The sequence below is a fragment of the Clinocottus analis genome, unplaced genomic scaffold, assembly GCF_023055335.1.
Source record: "Clinocottus analis isolate CAN_PGR_092001 unplaced genomic scaffold, fCliAna1.0.p SCAF_11, whole genome shotgun sequence".
In the NCBI taxonomy this organism is placed as follows: domain Eukaryota; kingdom Metazoa; phylum Chordata; class Actinopteri; order Perciformes; family Cottidae; genus Clinocottus; species Clinocottus analis.
In genome coordinates, this window is record NW_027175832.1 from 17565950 (window position 1) to 17590983 (window position 25034).

At 39.0% G+C, this 25034-nt stretch overlaps 2 protein-coding genes across 7 annotated transcripts in view; both read left to right on the top strand.

Moving 5' to 3' along the window:
- Positions 1-3324: 3324 nt before the first annotated feature.
- On the top strand, positions 3325-24762 carry rb1cc1 (RB1-inducible coiled-coil 1). 3 transcript variants are annotated; one of them, XM_068603829.1, is made up of 23 exons: positions 3325-3650; positions 4677-4794; positions 4893-5019; positions 5118-5288; positions 5446-5648; positions 5882-6320; positions 6447-6617; positions 6701-6885; positions 7068-7254; positions 7996-8077; positions 8164-8228; positions 8327-8430; positions 8776-8902; positions 9061-10988; positions 11244-11430; positions 12285-12393; positions 12674-12968; positions 14098-14149; positions 14249-14296; positions 14733-14791; positions 14989-15116; positions 15369-15439; positions 15660-16550. In XM_068603829.1, the coding sequence occupies exons 2-23, from the start codon at positions 4724-4726 to the stop codon at positions 15735-15737; spliced, it is 4887 nt and encodes a 1628-aa protein (XP_068459930.1). In that variant the 5' UTR covers positions 3325-3650; positions 4677-4723; the 3' UTR covers positions 15738-16550. The 3 variants fall into 3 exon arrangements, with proteins under 3 accessions (XP_068459930.1, XP_068459938.1, XP_068459946.1); XM_068603837.1 differs by having other exon boundaries at positions 7996-8065; XM_068603845.1 differs by lacking the exons at positions 14098-14149; positions 14249-14296; positions 14733-14791; ... (1 more) ...; positions 15369-15439; positions 15660-16550 and adding an exon at positions 24661-24762.
- Positions 23591-25034, top strand: part of st18 (ST18 C2H2C-type zinc finger transcription factor) — a 41047-nt gene continuing 39603 nt past the window's right edge. For 3 of the 4 annotated variants that reach the window (XM_068603856.1, XM_068603864.1, XM_068603873.1), the window contains exons 1-2: positions 23591-23662; positions 24661-24835. In XM_068603856.1, coding sequence (XP_068459957.1) covers positions 23609-23662; positions 24661-24835 — 229 coding nt within the window. In that variant the 5' untranslated portion in view covers positions 23591-23608. Of the gene's footprint in view, positions 23663-24660; positions 24836-25034 lie in introns of those variants that run through there. The other variant, XM_068603896.1, reaches the window with a different exon arrangement.

Below are 25034 nucleotides of genomic sequence, written 5' to 3' on the forward strand. Positions count from 1 at the left end.
AGGTCACCCTCATACCGTTCACTTTCATGGATTGTATTTTCGGCAAGAGCAACCAGTCATTCCAGAACTGGATTTATTTGCACTTCCAAGATACAGTAATATATGATGTGTATATATATTGATGTTTTGATATTGATGTGTTGTCAGGAGTTTGAAGTGACTCAACAATGTCACGCTTTTCTTTGTAAGCGGAAGAGGTTTTGTTGAAGCTCACACAGGTGTTTTGAAACTCTACACAGTTCACAGCTGATTTGAAAATGTCAACAGTGAGCTAAGGGGAAATTTCACGGCTTATTGCACTTCATAACAAAAGCAGCATATCCTAAAACAACACATTTAGTCGCGACGCATTTACAAAAGCATTTTCCATACTACCACAGTCTCACTTACAGATCTCAGGATATTCCTACGTGCTTGTTGCAATGCTGTGTTAACAGAGTCACCTTTGGGAATCTGGAGATCCTGAACAGAATGTGAAGTTAAAGTAGTTGGTTTAGAATTTCTATCTGTGTGAAAACAATTAAATTATGCTTTGAGTTTAGCAGCCTAGAGTCTTGAGTTACAACTAAGTGTTGTAAAGCTATTTTTCAGAACTGTGTGCATAGTCAACATTGTTTGAGGATATTCATTGGAGGATAATTATAATACTGCAGGTAACACTATCATGATTGAGCATAAGGCCCACTGATGAAAGCATAATATTCATATATTTGCCTTTTACAAACTGGGTGTTTGTGGCGACATTCACGGAAAATTAGTTTTTCTCCATACATACTAAAAAATGGACCATGAACAATGCACACAACTCTTAAAAAGAATGCATGCTTGTATGGAATTGCACACTCCAGACTGCAAAAGTTCTATATTTTAGTTTTTACTCAAATAGAAATGATAAATAAACCAGGACTGATGTCCTGAAGATTGGCACTTTAAGTTTTGAGAAAAGCGTGACCACATGACATGTTGGAATACTGAACCTGCAGATAGAAAACAATGAGGTCATTGTTACCCCAAAGTTGTTGTTTGGGGTCCTGGAAACTTGTACATATTATTGTTTTGTTGCCTATATATGTTACGACTTCTGCTCATGAGAATGGCTTACAGAGATGATTTTAAGCCTATTTGTTTCAGAACTGATACCTTACTTCTGTTTGGTATTTGAATTTTTGTTGTTGGAGTTTTACAAGAGTGAAAAGAGGGTCAGACTTTACTGGGATCCAACTAAAAAAACATACTATGTACTTTTTGGCAACCAAAAGAGAACATATTTGAATAGCCCATTCACCATGTGATATATTAAATGTGTCTTTATTTGTTGTTGTGTCTTATGATCATTTTGGCGTTTAAACACCTCCATCAAAGGCGTAAAATCAATTTACGAGGCTTAAATCAATCCCATATGGAAATGATTTATTTATTTGGACCACTCAATAGGAGTGTTAGTGAACAGCACAATGTGATCCTCGCAAAGAGCCGTTTCCTATTTACACTGTTACTGCTGCTCATGTTACAACATGAGGTTATTTTCTAGGGGTTATAGTGACCTCTTGTACAGTGACTTTGTGTACTGTACAAACGGTCACTGTAGCTCGCAAATATGAGACTTGTCGTTGCAAGATGATGGTGTGAGGGGTAATAAGAGGAGAAAGAAAAAATAAATACCCCATTTGATTTAATTTGCTGTGTTTTGTTTAATAGATGATTGCGCTCTAGTGACCTCTGGGGGATGTTTGTATTATAGACTATTACAATGATTAAATGGTAATTCACCTAAATGTCAATTCATAAATAGACAGAATTGTAACAGAAATGGTCGTGCCGTTACATTAGGGATTTTAGAGTTTGCCAAACACAAACCATACCCTATCAATAAAAGGTTATTAGTCACACTGTACATAACGTAGAGCTAGGCATTATTTTAATCAACCGACTCATGTGGAATCAATTAGTTCATTTTAATAGATGATGTACTTATTCATAATATACAGAGATTATATTATGTGCAAGTACACATGCAAATCATTTCTAAAGACATTGAGAAGTAATTAATCTAATTGATATTTGGGCTCAAAGTTTCAAGTAGGGATGTAAAAAATAGGATGAATGACTGATGCCTATAATAGTGAAGGCACAAAAAAAAAAAATAATACATGTGGATAAAACTGTATTGATTGTTTGTTTGGCTTGACGTTAAAGCTTTCTGGTTGTATTAATGTCCCTTCCTCTGTTTTTTGTTTTTTCAGATTAACCAAAGTTAATAAAAATTAGTTGCTGTAACTTTGAAAGGGTGTTTTTTTATTTATGTATTTTTTAAGTTAACAAAATATTCCCTTCCTGCAGCTTTTGTATCTTAAATCACAAACCAAATCCTACCTGGTAAAGGAATATATGAGACAATGAAACGTTTCAGTTTGATAAAATACCACTACAGCAAGCGACAACCCCTAAACTACCTCCTCTGTGCAGCAAAATAGAATCAACCACACACTGCAGACTTGCATTAACCACACCCCTTCTCATGTTGCAGCAAAACACTCGACGTCGTTTTTTCTGCTATTTTCCCAGAATACACCTGGAAAAGTACAGTGACGAACGAACAACTGATGGGAAATTCAATACTTTTGTAGGAACTGAGTCTTTTGAACCCATTCACTGGGACGGACATTTTTATTTGTTGATTTACTTTATTGATCCCAGTAGGTTTATAGAGCATGCATGCCTGCGAAAAAATAAATACAAAAATAACAGATGAAAGAATTAATCAGTTTAAATAAAAACATAACATGTCTTGTATGTATTGTATCTGATACTAGCTATGGATTTCTTGCTTCTGAGAGATTGATAAGAGAATGAGGACTTGATTTAAAACTGGAAGCTATGTTGTGGCTAGCCAAAATAATACCTGAGTAAATAAAGGAATACCTTTAAATTAAATAAATATCTGCATTAACTAATGTTAACATATATCCTTAACAAAGGCGCAGAATGAAGTAGAACAGTTATGATGAACAATTTCTTTAGGAGATAAATTACATTAAAATATAACATTTTATAAATTAGACAGATGTAGTTGACAAAGCCATTTAGATGGGTTAGTTCCCTCTAGTTTGTATATTTGATTAAAATAAAATAAAATATATAAAGTATGCATTGTCATGTGAATCCAGCTGAAAAGGTACATCATTTAGCGTTAAAAAATTTAAAAAAAATAAAAAGCAGTCACCTATGTCAGCCTAGCTTGCAAAGACAATTGCTAAATTGTCTTTCAGTTGGTTTCCAAATGACCGGATCGTTTATGAACTACGCATGAGCAGATGACAACAACAAAACAGACTAAGAGGGTGTTAGCGTAGTTAGCTCACGGCACCTGAGCTAAACAACTGGTGGTTTCGTCCGGCGTGTCACACCTTTACGGATGAACTAACATTAGACATTTATCTTTTTTCCCCCATATACATGTTTTAATCTGTGTGACCATGGTTCCTAGTTTTTCCAGTATAGCTCACGTTAGCTAGATGGCTCGCTAGGCTCTCTCTATGTCTACCAAGCTAAAACTGGTAAGCTAGCTAGCTCGGTTGCTACTAGCTCGTTAGCTAGCTAGCTCGAACAGTCGAGGTGGAGACCAATAACGGAGATGCGAGCAAAGTGAGGTGAGGCCAATGCATGTGTTTATTTTATTTATGCAATGTGGAATCTCGTCATTACACCAATGTATGTCTGAACGGATGCCGCTGGCTTTTTGTGTCGGATAATCTCATTACGTTTGTCAAATTCATCGACGTTATGAACGTCTGTTCAGACAGCTGTGTTAGCTGAGAGTCAGTCAACGGGTTGTTATTGAGCAGCTAGCTAACTAGCTCGCCAGCAATTGCTGGTGGCCCCTTTCTTCGCCACTGTAAAAATTAAGAACTGGAGGCCTCGAGGGTGAACAGCAATGGTTAAGTGCCCTCATTTCGTTAACCATAAACAGCCGTGAGTTTTTCGGGAAACCTCGCAATGAGTTGAGGCCCGCAAACGGTTATTGACGGCCAATCAGCTACATCTTCACAGGCTGTGGTAGAAACTTGGCTAGTAAACATCATCAGTTAACAGTTAGTGGTTTGTTAGTGCCGCTCTGTTGTATTATATATTTCACTTGGTTATTTTGTTATCTGAGTTAAACGTCAGCTGATGTGGAACTGTCCACTTCTTCAGGCAGTTTTGAAAGTTTGCCTTTGTCTTACATCAGACCAACATGTAATGGCTCATCTTGCATATAATTAAAACAGCGTTTAGTAACCACGGTGTGGTGACTCAGCTCGTGAGTTAGTTATGCAGTAGACAGGAAGTTGCTGTACATGATGGGGTAGAAGAGCATGACATGTTGACCTTTTGTTACATTTCATTTTAGCTGACGCTTTTATCCAAAGCGACTTACATTTTTGCTCTATACACTGTAGACACAGCAACAGGGAACAATGTAAAGCATTTGATAAAGGATCTATAGATACAGACAATAATAATAATAATAATAATAATAATACTCTTACATATGATTATACATGTTTATCAAGTAGCTTTATTGTGTTGTGATTTGTGTAGATGGCAGCATCCACGCTCATATAATTATAGTAAGGAAACTTAATCAAATCTTAAGATTATCAACTTTCTCATGTTTGTGTTTTTTTTCTTCATAGGGGGGCCTTGAAGATAGGCAAGTGCGAAGAACTCTGGGAGATTCAACATGAAGTTGTATGTGTTCCAGGTCAACAATGGCAGCACATTGACATTTGACACTGATCTTGCTGTCCAGAGGTAAGAAGCTGGGATTTTTTTTACCAATATTTGTGAGAAAAAGTGCTCAGAATATCTTGTTTTCTTTGTGATCTAAATACATTCTTCTTTTGTTTCAGTGTACTGGAACTTAAACATGCCATCCAAGCCAAATATAAGATTGCAATTCAACATCAAGTCCTTGTTGTCAATGGAGGGGAATGTATGGCTGCAGAGAGGCGTGTCTGCAGCTACAGTGCTGGCACTGTACGTTTTAATTCATTAGTGTGCATTTTATGTAGCTTAAAAGTATTAAGTCTGGCATTTGTGACAAACATTAACAATGTTTTACACTTGATCTTTAGGAAACCAACCCCATATTCCTGTTCAACAAAGAGATGATCTTGTGTGACCGGGATCCAACGATCCCCAAGACCACCTTCTCAATAGAGAGTGAGATTCAGGTTAAAGTAGAGGAGTCTCTACTGATGCCAGCTGTCTTTCACACTGTTGCCTCGCGAACACAACTTGCTCTGGTAGTTATCTATTCATTTTCTAATTTGTAAAGCTGCCTGTCAAGTCTGCCTGTCGTGGGCACTACATTCTATGAGATTAATTTATAAAATCATTGTATCAGTCTATTAATTATGGAATGCTCCTAATTTGTCCTAAATATTTTTTATGTCTGTGCAGGAAATGTTTGAAGTTGCCAAGAAACTTTGCTCTTTCTGTGAACGATTGGTTCATGATGAACACATGCAACACCAAGGCTGGGCTGCCATTATGGCTAATCTGGACGACTGCACTTTGTCTTATCAAAAGTTGCTCATAAAATTTGACACTTCATACATAAACTATCAACATGACTTGGAGGAAATTAAGGTCAAACTCTCAAAGTAAGTGCTGACCCAAAGAACATGCTATTTCATACCTAATAGTTTTTCATTTAAAATACACTGGCGTAAATATTGGCTTTGTTGACATGGTAAATATTCAGACTTATTTAATCACTTAACGTAATTAAATAACTGAAGTAACAGTAAATTCATCCAAGTTCTAATGTATTTATGCAAGAAGGAAAGGAGCCTGATGAACTTGATCGCTTATTGTCCTTGTTTTATGATTGCAGGTTAGGGACATCAGTTTCTGTAATGGCAAGGATACCTCTGCTGGAATGTTTGACAAGACACAGCTACAAAGAGAGTATGGAGAAGTCAACCTCAACCCCAGGGAAGGATTCAGATGACACGGAAAAAGAAAAATCCACAGACTCACAGCGGCCCTCTAAGTCATCGGCCTCCATCTCTGCTTCGGGGACTTCCACATGTGAGGCAACTGGCAACCAGGAAACAAATAAAATGACTGACAGTGGTGGGCTGAGAGCTGCACTACTGGATGACGACGACGACGACGACGACGACGACGATGATGACGACGACGATGAAGATGGTGCAGAGTTCACCAACCCGTCTTGCTTCAATGTCACACTATTAGACTGGATCAATGTGCAAGACCGACCCAATGATGTGGAATCGGTTGTGAGGAAATGCTTTGACTCCATCAATAGGGTGAGTCACAGATGATGTATGAATAGACACTGTCAAGTTTGTTTTCTAAATTTGCAGTGATGTCATGATTGTGGTAGCAAAAAAAAAAAAAATCACAAGTCTTTCCTGAAATCTTGTTTCTTTCAGCTCGACCCTCGGGTCATTCAACCCTTCCTGACAGATTGTCGTGACACAATTTCCAAACTAGATAATCAAAACATGAAAGCCATCAAGGGGCTCGAGGACAGGTTGTATGCTCTTGACCAAATGATTGCAAGCTGTAAGAAGTTGGTGAATGAACAGAAAGAACTTGCTCAGGTACGTAAAGTAAAAGATAATCATTACACTATCAAGTTATGGTCTCTATATTTAATTAAGTGCTAACTTCTTATCTCTTGCAGGGATTTCTGGCCAATCAGAAGCGTGCTGAAAACCTGAAGGATACATCTGTTCTGCCTGATTTGTGTCTGAGTCACACCAACCAGCTGATGATCATGCTGAACAACCACAGGAAGCTGCTAGACATCAAAAAGAAGTGCACCACTGCCAAACAAGAACTTGCAAACAACCTTCAAGTCAGACTTAAGTAAAAATGATAACCACTTCTTCCCCAATGTGTTTGTTAGACTTGTTGAATAACTCACTGCTTTCTGCACACAGTGCTGCTGTCTTTTTGTTGTGGTTTAATTTAGGCTTGCTGGGTTTAAACATCGAAAAGTCAAGAGAATCATGTCTGCAACTCTAACTGTGGTTATGATTTTGCATTAGATGGTGCTGCTACGTGATGCTTCATGCAGACCAGGATGGGGAGAAGCTTCAGGCTCTACTCAGACTTCTGACGGAGCTAATAGAAAGAGTGAGGGTGGTTGAGGCCCTCAGCACTGTGCCCCAGATGTACTGCTTGGCAGTGGTGGAAGTCGTCAGGCGAAAAATGTTTATGCGGCACTACAGAGAGGTCAGTGCTAAATGACAGTGATCATTCTTTCTGACGCAGTGATTCAAAGAGGTGAGCTCTTTTGTGTCACTGAATCTGTCGCTTTCTGGCGCATTTAGCGCTAAGCACATCATTTACATGTTTCGCTCTAATTGGACTGTTTTTCTCTGTAGTCTTTGCCACTACAATGAAAAAAAGAACAGCCCATTCTCTTGTTTGCTGTTGCAAATTAAGTTAATTTAAAGCTTCTTTTGTCTTTGTTTACTTATTTCATGTGTTGGAGGAAATACTTATTTCTCAGTGGGCTTACTGTGCAATGTTTAACATTCTTAAAGCAGTAACACAATGCGAAAATAAGTGCCTAAGCTGGCAAAATAAACTGACAATGCAGTCCTGTATCGTGACATTCTTTTTAGCAGACCCATGGAGGACAATGAGGCTGTCTGGTTTGGGAGTTACACTATTGTGGGAACTCCTATTGCATTAGCGTAAGGCTAACACTTAACAGCCCTCTAAATCTGCTGCGTATAATTAATAAACTGATAATGACTTCTGTCCTTCCTCATTGTATTGCTGCATGTAAATGCACATTAAGAGGGGTAATACTCGAAAGCCAATAATGGAGTGGATTTTGCTCACATTTGTCATCTTCTATTGAGCAGACTTGTTTCACTGTTGTCGACGGGAAGCCACTCTTGTTGCATCAAGTGGGCATTGATTATTACTTTGTTGTTGTATAATCCTTAATATCCTTCTTTTCAGTGGGCCTATGCGCTTGTGAAGGACGGGAAACGACTGTACGAGGCGGAGAAGTTCAAAAGGGAATCCTTTGGTAAACTCTTCAGTGAGTGTCTGTGGAAATCAGCACCGTAGAGCATAATGTGCTTTTGAAATAACAGAGTTTTGATCTCTTTACTTATGTCTTTTCAGGGAAGTCTTTTCTCAGAAATCGTTTGTTTAGAGGACTCGATTCATGGCCTCCAACATCGTTTTGTGTAAGTGACTATGTATTGGCATTTTGACCAAGTTGGTTTTCATGTGTATTCCCACTGTATCTTAAGAGGTCCCTTCTTTTTCTTATCACTGTTTATAGACACGAAAGCCCAGAAGGTTTGATGACGAACTTCCAGACATCTCCCTTGATGACCTGCAGTACTTGAAATCTTGTTGTCCTCTCGAGGTGCAGCCTTTCCTGATGTAAGTCACGGTCCCCCAGTTATTGGATTGGTTTTAGAGACACTATGATGCTACCAGAACTATCCTACGACATGGCTAATGAAAACCTACATTTATGAAGCAAATTAACAGAAAGCAATTTGTAAGACTTTTGATTGTGTTATCACATGTCTCACAAGTAATTAATCCTCTCTAAATTAGGTAGTTATTTACGAAATGTTATTGATTGTTTATGTGCTAGATCCTGTTGTAGGGATATTGTCTTGACTTTTGCAGACCTCTGCCATAGATTTTTAGTACTTAAATAACATCTCAACGTAGTTTTATAGTTTAGTTATTATAAATGTAAGTATTTTTTGTCTGCAGGGTTCCCACAATGTGTGACTTTGAGCCCTTAAATCGCCACGTAGAGACGCTTCACAAGCTGGTCCAAGCGGCACAAAGTGTGGATGAGATGTCTCAAACTATTACTGACCTGCTAAGTGAACAACGGGTAAAGACCGCTTGATTTATGTTTGTGTTATTAAAAACAAATGCAGATAAGTGTGTTACTGGTTAAAAATAGTGTGATATGACTTTTCTCATATATTTATGTATCTATACATGCATTTCCTTTCTCTCCCTCCCCCTTAATCTCTTCTGTCTTTGCAGATATCCTTTAGTCAGAGATCAAGCATGTTGATCCCAGAGTCTGGAAGCATACCCGGGACCACGACGCCGAGGTCCCCAAAAACCCCGTCCTCCCTCAGCCTGCAGGGCCCCAGCTGTCAGCCACTACACGTTCCCGTCCCAGCACCGCTTGAGGATCTATCCCCAGACAGCATAGACGCGCAAACATTTGACTTTGAAACGATCGGCCACCCGAACATGGATCCCGTCCTGCAGCAGGGCTCCCTCGACTTGGATTCTCTAGTAGAGAGCCCTGAATCTGACTTCATGTCCGCGGTCAACGAGTTTGTGATTGAAGAGAACTTAACCTCTCCGAACCCCATCAGTGACCCCATTAGCCCTGAAATGATGGTGGAGTCGCTGTATTCGTCAGTCATTAACGCTATTGACAACAAGCGCATGCAGGATACCACAATACTAGAGAGGGAGAACTCGAGGATCACTGTGCTAAAACAAGTGGCCGACAAGTACCGATCGGCTGCAGAGGAGTCCCATTCAAACTTCAGAAGTGTAAAGGATGACCTCCATCACTTGAGAGGCATGGTTTTAAAAGAACAACATGACTTTGGCTTTGTTTTAAGAAATTTGACCACAGAGGTGAGCAACATTGTGGACAGCATCTGCCAAACCCAGAAACTGGAACTAAAGGATCAGCATCAAAGTGAGCTTCTCTCCCTTCGGCAAGAGCTAGAGAAGCAGGTTCAGACACTAACGGAGGAAAACCAAGTAAACCAGAATATTGTCAGAGATGTCCAGCACGCAATGCTGGAGCTGGAGGGGCTCATGGAGCGCAAAGAGAAAGAACTCACTCAGCTCGAGAATGAGAAAGAGCAATGTGCCGTAACGAAGAGTAACCAGACGGAGAGGATCAAAAACCTGGAGCAGATGATGAGTGATCAAACCGAGGAGATCAAGACGCTCTCAGCTTCAAGAGACTCCCTGACCAACCAACTTGAAAATCTACACGTTGAGATCGAACGTGGCCAGCAGAAGATCCGCCAGGAGTTGGAAGTTGTTGAGCAGTCTCACTTAAAAGAGATGGAGGAAAAAATGAAGCAGGATCATACGGCAAAATTGGAGAATCTTACCAAGGTTAACCAGGAGGCTCTGGAACATCTATCTGCGGAAAATAGTGCAAAGTTAAGTGAGGCAGCTGAACACCACACTGCCGCACTCAAAGAAAAGGAAAACCAAATGAAGGACTTGGAGGCCCGTGTTACTGAGCTTGCAGAACTCCGCTGCAAAGTAGAGGTGGAGTTAGCCTTCAAAGAGTCAGAGACGGAAGAGTTGAGGCTCTTATTTGAGGAGGCCAAGATGCAGCAGGCCGAGACGGTGAAGTCCCAGGTGGAGGCTGCGACCAAAGTCCTGAGCGAAGAGCTGGCGGATGTCAAAGAACGGCTTCATGTGAAAAATGATGAGTACGAAGTGGACCTCGCAGAGCTGAGGAGTCTCATGAGGCTTGAGAAAGACCACTGCATCTCAGAGCTGGTGAACATACACGAGGAAGAGGCTATTTTGTTGCGGAACGAGCTCATCTCCGTGCAGCGGCAAGTCCAGGACGCTGATAAGAACCACGCCGAACAGCAGCAGAAACTTGAGCAGGCTTTTGAGCAGCAAGCGGCAGCTCTGAATGAGGAAAAAGAAAAGCGGTTCAGGAGTTTCCAGGAACTGGAGCAAGAATTGAGGACTGTTATCAGCAATTTGCTGACAGACAACGATCTGCTCTCCAAAAAAATAGAGCAGGACAGACAAGCAACCGAGAGAGACTTCGAAAAAGAAGTGACCTTGCAGGTTACGTCACCAGATGCTTTGACAGAGTTGGAGCAGCAGAAGGAGGACATGGAGAAGAGACTGTTGGACAAAATTAGACATCTCGAGGATGAGCTTCATTGCAGGCAATCCTCAAAAAGGTAAATGTTCGATCACACTGGCAGACGCATCACATGAAGAAATCTTTTATTTTTTTAAACGAGTTGTTTTGTGTGGTTTGGAGCCCGATCCTGAACGAACTTAACCTGACCGTAGTTTGTTTAATTGAATCTGTTCACATTTCAATTTAAATGACACGATGCAGAACTGTTTATTGTTTGTCTTTGCGTGTGCTTGTTAGTCCACATGATGAATTTCTTCGGTTGGAATTAAAGCTGATTGCGCGTGTCTCTCAGTGATGAAGGGTTGCCGCTGCATGCCGAGGGCCGTGCAGATGCCGGAGCGCCTCTGTCTCTCGACTCGGCCCTACAGGAGCGGTTGCAGCAGGAGAGGGCCTGCCTGCAGTCCCAGATGGACCTCCTGGAGAAGAAGAAGAACGAGGAGATGCAAAACCTCAAGACATCGCTAATCGCGGAGCAGCAGGTTTGTGTTTTTTGGGCCGGTGAAAACGTTGCGTGCCTTACAATGATGGAGGGTGATGACTAAACCTTTCCCTGCAAGACCTTGAAGATCACTGCCATGATTGATGACATAACACTCCTAAAAATATGTTGACTGCTTGAAAACGCGTGCATGTTGTGTAATGTGGATCCTTATCTACGTGAGTACTTACTTTCTGAAAGCTTACATTTTTGAAGAGATATTGACACCGTCACTCCCTGCAACTTCTATTCAGTCGAAGTTAAACCTCGCACATCAACAGATCAATGTTTCATTCACTTGACTGGCACTGATCGTGGTCTGTCTGGTCTCGTTACACCAAAAGATCCCCAAGGGACAGCATAACGATTTATTTACAACTGACTTAGTTGCTGCTTTCAGTCATGGGTTTTGTCTTTTTTCTTGGTTTGTGATGTGTAGATCTCTGTTATTGAGCTAATGGACCTTTCTGTGTTGCACCACCCATCACAGTTTAAGCTAGCAAGACGTTTTGTACAAAATATTACATAATCAAGCTGAACTTATTGTCATTTGAAACATGATTTGTGCTCACATACTTTCATTTCATTTGAGCTTTTTAGGTAAGTGGGTATAATAAATGATGAAGAGTTAGGAAATGGAACAATACAGGCAAAAAAAAATCAAACGTAACATTAAAAATCAACAAAACAATTGCAACTCCCATGGCTGCAAGCGGCTCTGCATTGTTAGAACTTAGCAATTAAAAAGCATCCTCTCCAATCATTTGTGCTTTGGTATAAATTCCCTGTTGTGACCATAATGGTTGTTAACCTTGTAAAAACACAAAATGTTTTTTTATGTTTTGGTTTCCCTAGACTAATTTCAATACTGTTCTAACCCGAGAGAAGCTGAAGAAAGAACAAATCATTAATGATCTAACAGAGAAGTGGCGGAAAGTCACACAGCAGCAGGAGAAGGACAAAGGTGAGTCTGTACAAAAAATATCATCTAAATCGATTCACAATAAGTCAAATGAAAGAAGCCCCTGACACAAATAGATTTGTTTTAACTGCTCATATTTAATAAAACGTTTTTGTTGCCTTAACACAAGATAATGTAATCTTGTTGATAGTGTACTTAAATAAATGGGCTACTTCCTGCCCCGTCTTAATAGCAGCTACTCCGAGAGGTTTTTATGTCAGCGATCGACATGTTGTGCAGGTCAGCGTTTCTTTATTCTTCTATTTATTTGAACTTATTGCAGCTCTGATCGAGACGCTCTCCGAGGACCGAGCTAGCGTCATGCAGGAGAAGAAGCACTTGGAAGAAGAGCTGAACCGCCTGCGCAGCACCGCACTGGTCTCGTCTTCCTTCTTCTCTCCGAACCCCTCAGGTCAGGAGATCTCAGAAGCTGCAGCCGCAGCAGCTCGAGCTCTGCCGCTCGTTGGGGCTTTTTCCTCCGAGCCCATGGGTGAAACCGACCGACTGGCCTCTGTGGCGGCCATTCGAGAGGACGAACAGGTGGATTCAGCAGTGGAAGCCAGCATGGTGGCAGTCCAGTAAGCATCTTTTCTCCAAAAAAATATTATGTTGGGAAGAAAATGGATCACATTTATATGTATTTTGCCAGCCAGTGTATTTTTTTATCGCTCCACTTCTTATGTTTGAACACAGAAGAATGACATATTGTTTACAAATATATATGTATTTATATTTTAGAGGGGTTACTTTCTTTGGTGAGAGTTTCAACAGTTCACAGAAAGGAAAATCTGTGTAGATGAGAAGCTTACAATCTTTCTTACTTCTTTCTTATCCGCCTGAATTTTACAAATCTCCTTTGGACTTTGGTTTTGCACACACACACACACACACACACACACTCAAACAAACAGAGCTTTAATCTCCATGAAATCTAATCAGAGGTGAATGCCACTGAACAACAACGAGTCCTCATCTTCAGTGCCGCTTTCATCCGGTACTTTGCTGCCTTGTCTGTTGCTTGACCTACCTACTGCGAAAAATTACCTAAAAATATTACTATAGACATACTTTGCCTATTCAGAGGTTAAGAATATATGTTCTGCCTCATTGCACTCTTGCTTTTCCATTACATTAGTTTATTAAGACCAAACTAATGATTGCACGTTTTCATATACAGCTATTACATTTTGACTCTTTCCTCATTAGGTATACGAGCTTAGACAGACTCCTGTACTTCATTATAATCAACATGGCATTGTGCTTGATGAAGAATGAGGAATACATAATTAAGTTGTTATATACAGTATATAGCAAACTCGCAGCAGTATCGAGCATTTTGTTATAGATGGCATGAAAGTGGTTGCCAGACACTTACAGAAAGGGACTTTGCATTATTGAAGAAAGAAGAAGAATTTTAAAGGACATTTGGTAAAACACCCCAAAAGATTGATGGACAGAAAGGACATTTGGGAAGGAAGGAAGGCAGGAAGGAAGGAAGAAAAGAAAGAAGGAAGGCAGGCTAGGATCAGACAGTGTAAGTTTCACATTTATCACTTTTTAGATTAAGAACTACGACATAGTTGCAGTCAAAAAATGAGAACCAATTCATATTTTGATCAATTTAAATTTTCTACCCAATAAATACAGTTATGCTGACATTTTTCAGAGGGTATTAATCAATAATTTGACGTTTCTTTTCTCTTGCAGTGACAACCTCCTGATGTCAGAGGAGAAACAGCGGATACTCTTACTCGAGAGGGTAAATAGAAACACTATATTCATCACATTGCATTTGAGAGCACAAGATGCCATTTCTGGATGTCTCTTATCTGTTTAATCCATCTGATATATGTTTCAGACTTTACACATGAAGGAAGAAGAAAACAAGCGCCTCAGTCAAAGACTGGTCAGTTATTTAATATTATCTCTATGGGCTATGTAACACCTGCTCCACTGGGTGGCAGTAGCATCAAAGAGTACAATCCTGACCCAGGAGGCCAAAGAGCTCAGTGAAGAAAAATCATTTTTAAGGGAGAGTGACAGAGTGAGGGAGAGGGATGGGTTTTAGTGCAATGCTCCAAAAACTAAAAAGTATATTCAAATAAAAAGTAGAAACTTTTGTGTTTTTAAAAAAATATTTAATATCAAGCTTGAATTTGCATGATGTAAAGATAGGATACAATTGAAATGATAGAGTATAATGTAGTGCATAGGTTATACATGCTAATACTACCTTTTTCTTGCTAAAGCTCAAATAAGTCTAATGTCATCAATGGCCAGCATTGTTAACCCTTCATTCACATTACACGCGTGTGACGTTTTCCTAATTCTCTTCTCTGTAGATGTCTCAGAGCATGTCGTCAGTGTCGTCACGGCATTCAGACAAAATCGCCATCAGAGAGTAAGTGGATAAAAAAAAAAAAGGCATGTCCTCACTGTATTTGTGTTCAGACAAAAGTCTGACCTCCGTGACATGAAGTGTAATTACACACATTATTGTATAATTACATTAATTTGTTGTCTTTTAACGTTACTAGTTTGCTAAAAGTCTTTGTATTCATCCTTTTGTCTCTTTTTTTTTTCCTTCTTTCCTTTCAGTTTCCAGGTTGGCGATTTGGTTCTAATCATCCTGGATGAAAGGCACGACAACTACGTGCTGTTCACAGTTGGTCCCACCCTCTACTTCCTCCACTCAGAGTCTCTCACTGCACTGGACCTCAAACCAGGTCAGCTACTGGCGTTTGGACATTTGTATTTCTTAACTTACTGATGATAAATGATGATGTCAAAGTTTCTTGATTTCACACATACGACATGAATGGATTTACAACTGAAACTGTGTGCAGATGTGTTCTTAAACGCAGGTTATTGCAGTATTTATGCTACAATTTTCTCTATGAGCTTCATGTGACACACACAAGGATGTATGTGTGGTTTCTTGAGGGTTTGCCTTACAAGTCTGTTCGTTTATTGTTTAGCATCAGGGACCTCAAGACGACCGTGGGTACTTGGAAAGGTGATGGAGAAGGAATATTGCCAAGCAAAAAAGGTACTGAATTTGCCAAAGTTTCTGTAGTTATTTTTAAAATGTGTGTTCTTTATGAATATGAAAAGAATCAATATTCTTGCAATGTTTTTTTTTGGCAATTTCCACACATGGTTTGGATTTATTTTGAGCTGATCCATGTCAGTGAAGCTATTCCATTCACCTTTTGTACGACAGCTCGTCTCACGAAAGCTTTCTTTTCTTGTCTCCTTTCCTTCCCTAGGCACAGAACAGGTTCAAGGTTCCTTTAGGAACCAAGTTCTACAGAGTGAAAGCTGTTCCATGGAACAGAAAAGTATAATAGCCAAGTAATGAGCTAAAATGTATATTTATATTGCTTAATTTTTGAACAGGAACATCACATCATAATTCATAACTTGAAAATCGAAAAGACCTTAAACATTTAAAGAATTTAAGATAGTCGTCAAGTTCTTTTTTGGTTTCAGTTCAATATCCCACCTTCTACCACATTTTGTTTTATTTTAAACCCAGATATGTTATTGTGGACCAAATGCTATTAACTTTATTAGAGCATTGCTCTAAACACTATGGCATTATGCCATCTGACCTGTGTGTAAAATTGAACAAAATTTGGATGTTAAATATTAGTTCTCATTATCAGCATTTGTCCTTTTGTGGAAAAATACTGTCATTATCAACATAATTAAATAAAAATATACATTTATTATAAATGTTTATGGAGGAATGTTCATGGCATGCATATTGATATATTTTCTTTGATTTACTTATCCAGATAAATGTTGTAGTTGGAAACGTAGTTAATGCTGTTTGTTACTCACAAAGCAGTGTGGCCCTCTGTCAATACTGAAATGTACATTATGGCTGACTTATGGAAACAGTCGTCTTTGCAATCCTTGAAAATGCACTTTCAAAAACAATGCTTTTGTTGATTTGAAAAGGGAAGTTTATCGAGCTGTCAGAACTAAGTAAATATATCAGCACAAACTTCTCACTATCATAGAATATTGATATGTAGAAAGGAAAACTTTGTGACTGTTTCATTATTGGACGACATTGTACATTACCCATCAAATCACACATATAACAATAAATGACTGTATTGTAAAAGATAGAGTTTTGAAACAATAAAGGATTGATCCCAAAAATACTCTGCTTTTTTACATTTTTGGCCAATTATATATATATTTGAGAATGTGTTATGCAAAAAAAAAAAAAAATACACTTGATGCCATTGAACCCATCTTTATAATCATTAAGGGGTTCAAAAACTAATTAACCGCCAGCAGACGTTTGGTAATTTCCACCAAGACACTCCTGCTGAGATTTCTGCATTAACCTAAGAGAAACCCTTTTATTAAAACTTGTTATTTTAATAATAAAATACACACCGTGATGACTTTTAGGACATATATGATAAAAGAAAATCTTTTTAATGATGCTTAAAATAAAAATAAAAAATCATGGGGATTCAGGAGTCAATGTGGAATAGCACAGTATAGTGTATTCATTTGATTTAGCGTTTTTGCTTTTGTGGAAACATTAATGTTGGCACGCTGCTGCAGGAAACAGACTTCAAAAAGGCTTCAAATCGGGGCCCAAGAACGATGCGGCCCTCATGGAGAAGGAAGCCCACCAACATCACTTTCCCAGTTCACAGCGGGGAGCATAGCAGCTCTCTGCCGAGCACTCTCTACCATGTGGGTCTAGGGGTGTTTTAACAATGTTTAGCTCTATTTTCTCCATTTAGCATAAGCCTGTTGTCACATTTGGATGGCTCCTTCATAAATTGATGGTGTGATTCCTACAATTTCGGGACAGGCCTGAATGACAAAATATGCAACACAACATTCGATACCGAGGTGGCTGGCAAGCACCAACCATGTGCACTGGACAGGCTCTTAGTGTAAATGTTTACAACCCCCCACTGAGCTCAGTGCTGCTGGGAGTCACTCTCATCAGGCTGAATGGGATTTAACATTGCCATGTGGAGTCTCTAGCTCATTCCACCAATAAAACTGCCTTTGACTGGCTGGCAAACTTATTTCTATAACACTTCACTGCATATCTTCAGTATCATAAAACTAGCCGTTGTTAAACTGTATGCCCAGCTAATCACAACCAGGTCTAAATCTCATTGTAATATATATTTTTAACAATTTAATTTAACAGGAAAAGTAACAATTGTGAAAACCTTTGTGTTTTTTTCGAAAAATGTTAGTGAATACCAAAATAATGTATAAATACGAACTGAACATATGTTACATATGTATTACTTTAGGATAAACCATTTATAGCTTACATGAGCACAAAATCATGATACTCTTTTAAATTGCCTTTTCAAACTATTTTTTGTTAATCAAAAGGCTTATTAAGATTGCATTTTGGTAATATGTTTCCATGTGTGAGTCTGCGTTGGGTTGAAGCATCCTAACAGTAGTAGTAGTAGTAGACTATCAAATACATATTATATTTAAATATATAGGGATATATACTGTATATACATGCACTTCTCGTATAGATTTGATAGTACTGAGGGCTGTCAGACTGTAGATGTTTCTAATACACAAGGTTTTTTACTTAATAGTGAAGTGAAATGTAACCGTCTTCATACTGACTTTATCTTTCTACACCAGTCGATTCCAAAGAATCTCTTTTCTCACTGTCGAGCAAAAAGTTAAAAAATAACCTGAAGTTTCTTCTGTAAAAAATAAATAAATGCATAAATGCATCACAAACATACTCCAATAATTGTATACGAGGACAGGTATCTCAATGCAGCTTTCAAATGCCATCATCTGAAATCCAAAGACACATTAGAATGGCTTTTCTCTGCTTGTCAACACATGCTGGAGGCAGTAAATTAAGGTTTAGATGAGTAAATGTGAAATATCAAAACCATGTCAGGGACCACTCACAAAGAGTGTCATACAGTCTCAGATCTTGCCCTTTGTCCCCGATATCCTCTGTATTTGAAGATAATACACAAGTTGTATTTGATTTTCCAATATCTCTGACACTATTCTAGATAGACGGGGGCTGCAAATAAACAAGCATTATTTGTAGGGTAAATATATGCATGAACTTCAAATGATGGATAAATGAAAATAAATGGGAAAGCCTTAACATAACATTTATATTTTTTCGGAAATCTAAATGGAACGAGTGTGTTGAAGAAGAGCCAAGAGGCATTAAGGCTGAAACTGCAAACCAAGGAGTAAATCGACTTAATGCCATCACATTTCCACCCTATTCATGCCTAAGAAAAGGGTTATGGAAAGAGATTAGGTTATATATCTGCTGTCAGGGACTGAAGAGACCAAGAAGAGAACTTCACCTAAACAGAATGATGATCAAACAGACATGCTTTAACAGACATGCTTCATAATCTCATCCGTTATTGTCTCCTCTCTGCCTTGACTACAGGTTCAGAAGGAAATCTTAGACAGGGGCAGATTAAATGTGTGATGAAATGTCTGAGAAATATGTGAGAACGCGCAATATAGGGATGGTTGATTTTCTACCCACATGACGAGCATAATCACTATTAGTAACACATATCCACATAAATATGATAATTCAAATTTTAAACACATTTATTGGGTTCATATTGGAAATCATCACCATCTGATGGCATAGTTTTATGGATAATTACCGCCAAAGAGATAATGCAGCATATGAAAGGAAGGCTTTGAGGCTTCTCCACTCACTGGGAGGAGAGTGCGTAGGTTTAGTTGTGCATCTGAGCTGTACCCAAAAGGCAAATGTGGGGAAAGTTGGGTGACAAGCATCCAGGCGTGTGGTTAACAAGATTGCATCTGCGGAGCAGGAAGTGTAGGATATAACTAAACTACGTATTTAAAAAAAACAGGAAATTATTTTCACATTAAGTTCAATTGCATCGGTAATCCTTCCAAATATAGAGAGAACTATTGCATTTTCAGTGGGAAAAATAATTATTCAAATACCCTATAGTGTAAATCCCATTAATATAGTGCATGACAGTTTTTGATTTTCTACCACAGAACAAAACGGATAAGAATCCAGTAGACATTAAAAATCCGTTGTCTTATTTTGCTAATGCTGCTTACTGACAAGTACATAATCAATACAAATAGTTCTGAAGTGTCTGAAAATAGACAGGCGATTTAAACTGTAACTAACAGCCATGCAGTTTCCAGCTGCAGTGCAGTGTTGAGGAAATGACACCAGCTTTGATGGGTTGTATAGCTTTTGAGATGAGCCTCTTTATGCCGCTTGCAGTTCCATTATGGCTTTGTTGGAAAGCTTGTTTACCTGCTGATAACATACACTGGTGGATTCAGGAGCACCGATCCAAAATCTGCTGCCAAAGTCACTCAAGTCTCATTGTACTGCAGGAGGAGAAGAATTAAATGTTTATGCGGAGGGGAATGCAAATGCTAAATGTGAAATCAAACTATGGGACCAATAAGGGATCAGAATAACTTTGCCAGGTTTTATTTTTAGCCCAGTTGCAATGCTAGCTTTGTGGAACACTCTTCATTTTAGCCTCTGTGCATCTGTGTGCTTAGGTTTTACTCTGTGGAGGAGAAACGCCGCTCCAATTTTGCAAAAATGTTCAAACTGTAGATTATTATTTCTCCAAATGGGTCGAGGAGAACATAATCTGATTCAATCATGCTGCATATTACTTTAATTAAACTGGAATAACCTGCCCGGTTGAGGTAAAATACCTGATTACGCTGCTGTTTGCCTCTGATAATGTTCAATATCAAAAAACCAGCAGATCAAAAAAACTGCTCATCAAATCTCATCGTTGTACATCACTTGAATATTTTTTTGGATTTCACTGTTAGAAAAGCTATGGTCTCGGGTCAAAGGAATAGCCCCTTGGTTTGCATATTAAAGAGGATTTGGTAGACCTCTGTTAGCCATGCATCCCCATGCAGGCAGGTCTCCAGGGGGCCAGCAGGGCCCCACAGACGGGCGACTAGGGGGCCAGGTGACCCTGTCTCTGAGGTTAGCAGGAAACACTAAAGAGGGATGGGCAGGGAGCTGAGGAGCCACTGAGTGCGAGTGTGCAAGGCTGGTGATGGCAGCTGTCAATGGTTTGGAAGGAGAAGCAGACAGATTGTGCGTTCTGTTGGTGCAGCCAGTTCGCCACCTGGCAGGCTTTTCCTTGTTAGAACTTCTTGCTGTTTCTGTTCTCATCAGAGAAATGTTTTTCCTCTTATCCTCCGTGTTCAGGGGGAAGTTAAATTTGTCCAAATGTTTAAAGATGTTTCGTGAAATGCAAGTGTTTAAAGCGAGCGCCGTGCATTCTACAGAGCTGCTGCTGCTTTTAAATTTGATATAAAATACAGTAAAAAAATAAATAAAATGCTTTGTGTGATGGACGATGTGATTCAAATGAAGAATAAGAAATAAACTAAATGCACAATTAGAAAATGTAGAGGATATGCATTGTGAGTGTTGACCTTGTGCGGCATTATTTAACTGTGTTTGTAAGAAAAGGGGGTGTGTTTTAAGGGGTAGGATTTACTCACGAAAAAATAATCTGTAACTTTCAAATCCCATCATAGCCGTAAATACTGCTCCGTGTTGTTCACTTGTTAAGAAGAAATGCAAACGTAAACCATGAACAGCTTAAAAGTACATTTAAAAATCAAATTTGGCAGTCAGTCCTTGTTCCAACAGGATTAAAAAAAAAAAGTCTTTCATTTGATATAAATATATGCAAAGAGAGTGGTGTGGTGATCTGGGTGCCAGAGGTGGTGCTTTACTCTGGATATTCTGGCTTGGGCCTGTAAGGGACATAAATTAACATGAATTAACACATGCATGCAATAAGAAAATAATTAATTCAAGTTATCAGTCACCTCTTCCATTCCAGGAATCTGATTGACAAGATAAAGTAATGTGCAAACTGCTTTTCAAAGCTAACAGCCTGGAGCACCCCTCCTATTAGTTAGTCATTCCCTCAGTATCACACCCGGAATCTGTCATTTCACAATTTTCTCCTATAATGCATATGTGCCGCTCTCACCACTCCACTACAGCAACTGCCATCTAACAAGTTGACACAGAGAATGATACAATTCACGTCCAGTATTCAGTTCCATATACTGCAAGCATCTGAGGCAGACGGGTCAAGAATATGGTACATTCTGTTCTCTCTCAAAATCGCTTTTCCAGGACTCTGGAGAAGCGAGATGAAGCTTCCATGATATCCTTCTAAACACCTAAGATGAGGGTTGTTTTTTTTCATGATTTAAAGCACTCACCAGGTGTAAAACATAGTCCGTGTTAATACAATTACGCAATATTTTAAACATGTCTACTTTATCTAAATCTTACTGTAATTTTTTTGACAGTCATGCAAGTTTTTTTAATTTTAAACCAGCAAGTGTCTTCAGACGCATTTTCTTTCTGAACAAGAACCTGGCAAAAACTAGTTGACACGTAGTCAAATAACACTCACACACTAAATGTGCATTCACATACAGCATGCATGTATTCACAGTAAGATTGCAACTCCAACGAGGAAGCTTAACTGTTTGAAACAGTTGCACTCTTCACGAAACATGTTGCAAATGTGGTGCGAATGACTGATATGGAGACAGTGTTTGCCAATAAAATGTATCTTGGAAATTATGACAAACCCAAAGAATTCAAAGAGGCAGTTCTGCCAAGTTCCCAAGACTCACAATGTATGGGAAACCCTTAGAGTGGTTGTGAATCAACATTATGGCATTTCAAAAATGTAATTTGAACATCCAATCCAGACCATCAGTACTTGTATGTGTATGTATGTATATGTATATATATATATATATATATATATATATATATATATATATATATATATATATATATATATATATATATATATAAATAACTAAGTTAAAGCTCTATCTATACATGATTTTTTTTTGATGATTAGGTGAATTAGCAAAGCAAGGCCATGTTAGCCAGTTTAGCTCGGTGCTACAGTTTATTTGTTTTTTTTTATTTTGAAATTACCTGTATTGTTTATGTTCAAAGACTTTTGACACATTTGATACAGTTTGGTTATAACAGCTCTGCAGCTGACGAAGTCTAGTTCAAGTTAAATGAAGCTAGTTAGTTAGCTAGTGGGTTAAGCAAGCTAGAAAGCAAGTTAGCTAGCTTGTAAGCCCGTATACGCTACTGAGCCTTAACATTTATATTAGTGTCAAATTCAAATTAGCTTAATTGGCATTACATTTTTGCCAATTTGTATCCCTAATTGTGCTCAAGTTTTAATTTCTGGGTTGCTGGAATAACAAATTGAATGTGTGTCAAACGCGTCACAATGCAAGAAGCTAATTTGAAGCGTTTGGTTTCTCCTGTACTGTGCTTCAGTAATAATATTTAATACTATTTCATGTCCCCGTGAAATTGAAGCAAGAGTGTCTTTAGCTACTGTGAGTATTTTAGGGATTTGAATCAAATCCTTTGCATTTGATTGGATCACCAAAACGTGGGCGGGCTTAGAATTTAGCCACACGGGAGCTCCAGAGGACTTTAGCACACACCTCCCATGTTGCTATGAGTTGCAGATTGATGGATGGATGGATGTCATGATGTAGTTGGTGTTAAAATTGGTTATTAGTTTATGTAATCACATTTCATATTTAGTTTTCCAGGAAGAAAAAATGCATTTGTTGTTAAATAGGAGCATAATATGAGGACCAGGGATGTAATCTTTCTATTTCACCTTGACCATAAAGAGTATCATGTTCCTATTAAATTAATTTGCACAAGGTACATGAGGTTATCAAATTTCCCAACATGTTTATGAATTACAACCAAAGGGCGGAGGTGCAGTGAGCGCTGAACCAAAAAGCACACTTGTCCAATTTGGGTAGAGAGAGAAAAAAAAAAAGAAAAGAAAAGAAAAAACATCCAGAAGAGGATAGTGTGCACAAAAGTTGTTCTGTTGCCCGTGAGTGTGGTGTCAGCCAGTCCCAGTCCCTGCGGCCCTCACCGTGCACTGTGCAGGCCTGACGGGAAACCGACCGCAGCTCAGGACATGGCCTCGTTTGTTCACGGTCCCCCCTCTCTGAAAAGAGTTATGCTGTCTGTTTTGAATGGACAGCGTTTTTCTTTGTGTGCTCGATCAAAACAGAGGGCAAAGTTAGTCAGCAAGTTGCATAGCTTCTGCATTCTGATTCTTCAAGCCTCTTTTGTATGAAGTTTAGCACAATGTTTTACACTGTGTTTGACCCGAATGGCACGCTGGAGGTAGGAACACTTTTTCCCAACTACAAAATAGAAAAGGGTAGAATGTAATTCTGCTATCAAATATTCCTCATTGGTGTTTCTGCTGTAGAACTAAACTAGTGCGGGGTTAAAAACTACAGCAATAAAACACAGAGTAAATGACAGAGTGCAGTGTTGCTGAAATATTTATATGCTTTTATCTGATCTATTTCCTAACCACAAGGTATTTGCCTGCGAATCCCTGGCACTTTTGATATTACCTGAAGGCAAATGGTATATAGATTTATACAAGTTATTTACAACAACAGCCAAGCCATTCCTCTGGAAACTAGGCTGCAGATCAAAGGATTGTTTTGATCTCTACTTAGCATATTTGTTTAACCTAGCCAGTGATTCTGAAAAGTGCACAAGCTTTTCGGTGATATGCAGAGCACCCTTTATCCGTCTTTTTCTTCTGTTAGCTCTGGATTTAAGTACTTTCTGTATTTAGGAGACAACTGGATTTGCCAGCTTTTGAAATTTAGTTGCCCACTGCTAGCAGTCTTGGCAGTCAGAAATAGATAACTAGGTATGTTCCACTGCTAATCCTGATCGGCCTTGTAATAGTATTTGCGGACTGTACAGCACTCAATTAGGGCATAATGTGCTATTTTTATTTTCTTTAAGTTGGATTAAATGTGAAAACGTGTTTGTTTTTCCCCCGTTTCCATCTACTGTTTACTGTGTGGGCACTTTGCAAAGTATTGTTTTATACTGTTTCAATCAGCACCACTCTCTCCATACAGGATTGCAAAATGTCAGGAGGAAAACAATGTCCAAACGCTCTCTAAAAAAGATGCCAGGGCAATCAGGAAATTTTCTGGAATGCTTAAGAGAATGCATATGCACACAATGCCCTAATTCTCTCTTACTTTGGGTTTGGGAAAGATGAGCCCAGGTTTATTGAGAGCCAAAAAAGGGGGCAGATGGCTCACAAGAGGGATAAACCTGGGAAGTCATGCTGTAAATGTGTTTTACAGAAAACAATGAAAGGAGCGGACAAAGCGATTGTGGCAAAGTCCTTTGGAAAATGGAAAAGCAGCTCTCTAAGGTCCAGGACCATGGAGAAGCCGGATGAGCCGTCCGAGGAGAGTAAGGAGGAGAGCCTGTCCAACTGCACCTGTGAAGCCCCCCAACTCGGCAAGAAACCAGTTGGTAAAAGTACCTTATCTTCTTATTTGAAGTCCATTCATGCTGCTGTGTCTCTCCGCTTATTTGTCTTGTGGCAATTTTAATTATTACTGTGGTGACTATTTATTTTTTTTTCCTCTCCATTTGACTCTGTGGCCTGCCATATCCGGTGAACAAACAAACCACATTGTTGGGCAGGAGAATTCCTTTTGAGGCAAAGTGT

Excerpts from the sequence above, each read along its gene's own strand:
- rb1cc1 (XM_068603829.1), top strand. The coding sequence starts at position 4,724 with ATGAAGTTGTATGTGTTCCAGGTCAACAATGGCAGCACATTGACATTT. Across the intron at positions 8,903-9,060 it reads ACCTGCTAAGTGAACAACGG|ATATCCTTTAGTCAGAGATC; the intron begins GTAAAGACCGCT and ends CTGTCTTTGCAG. Across the intron at positions 14,150-14,248 it reads GGATACTCTTACTCGAGAGG|ACTTTACACATGAAGGAAGA; the intron begins GTAAATAGAAAC and ends TATATGTTTCAG.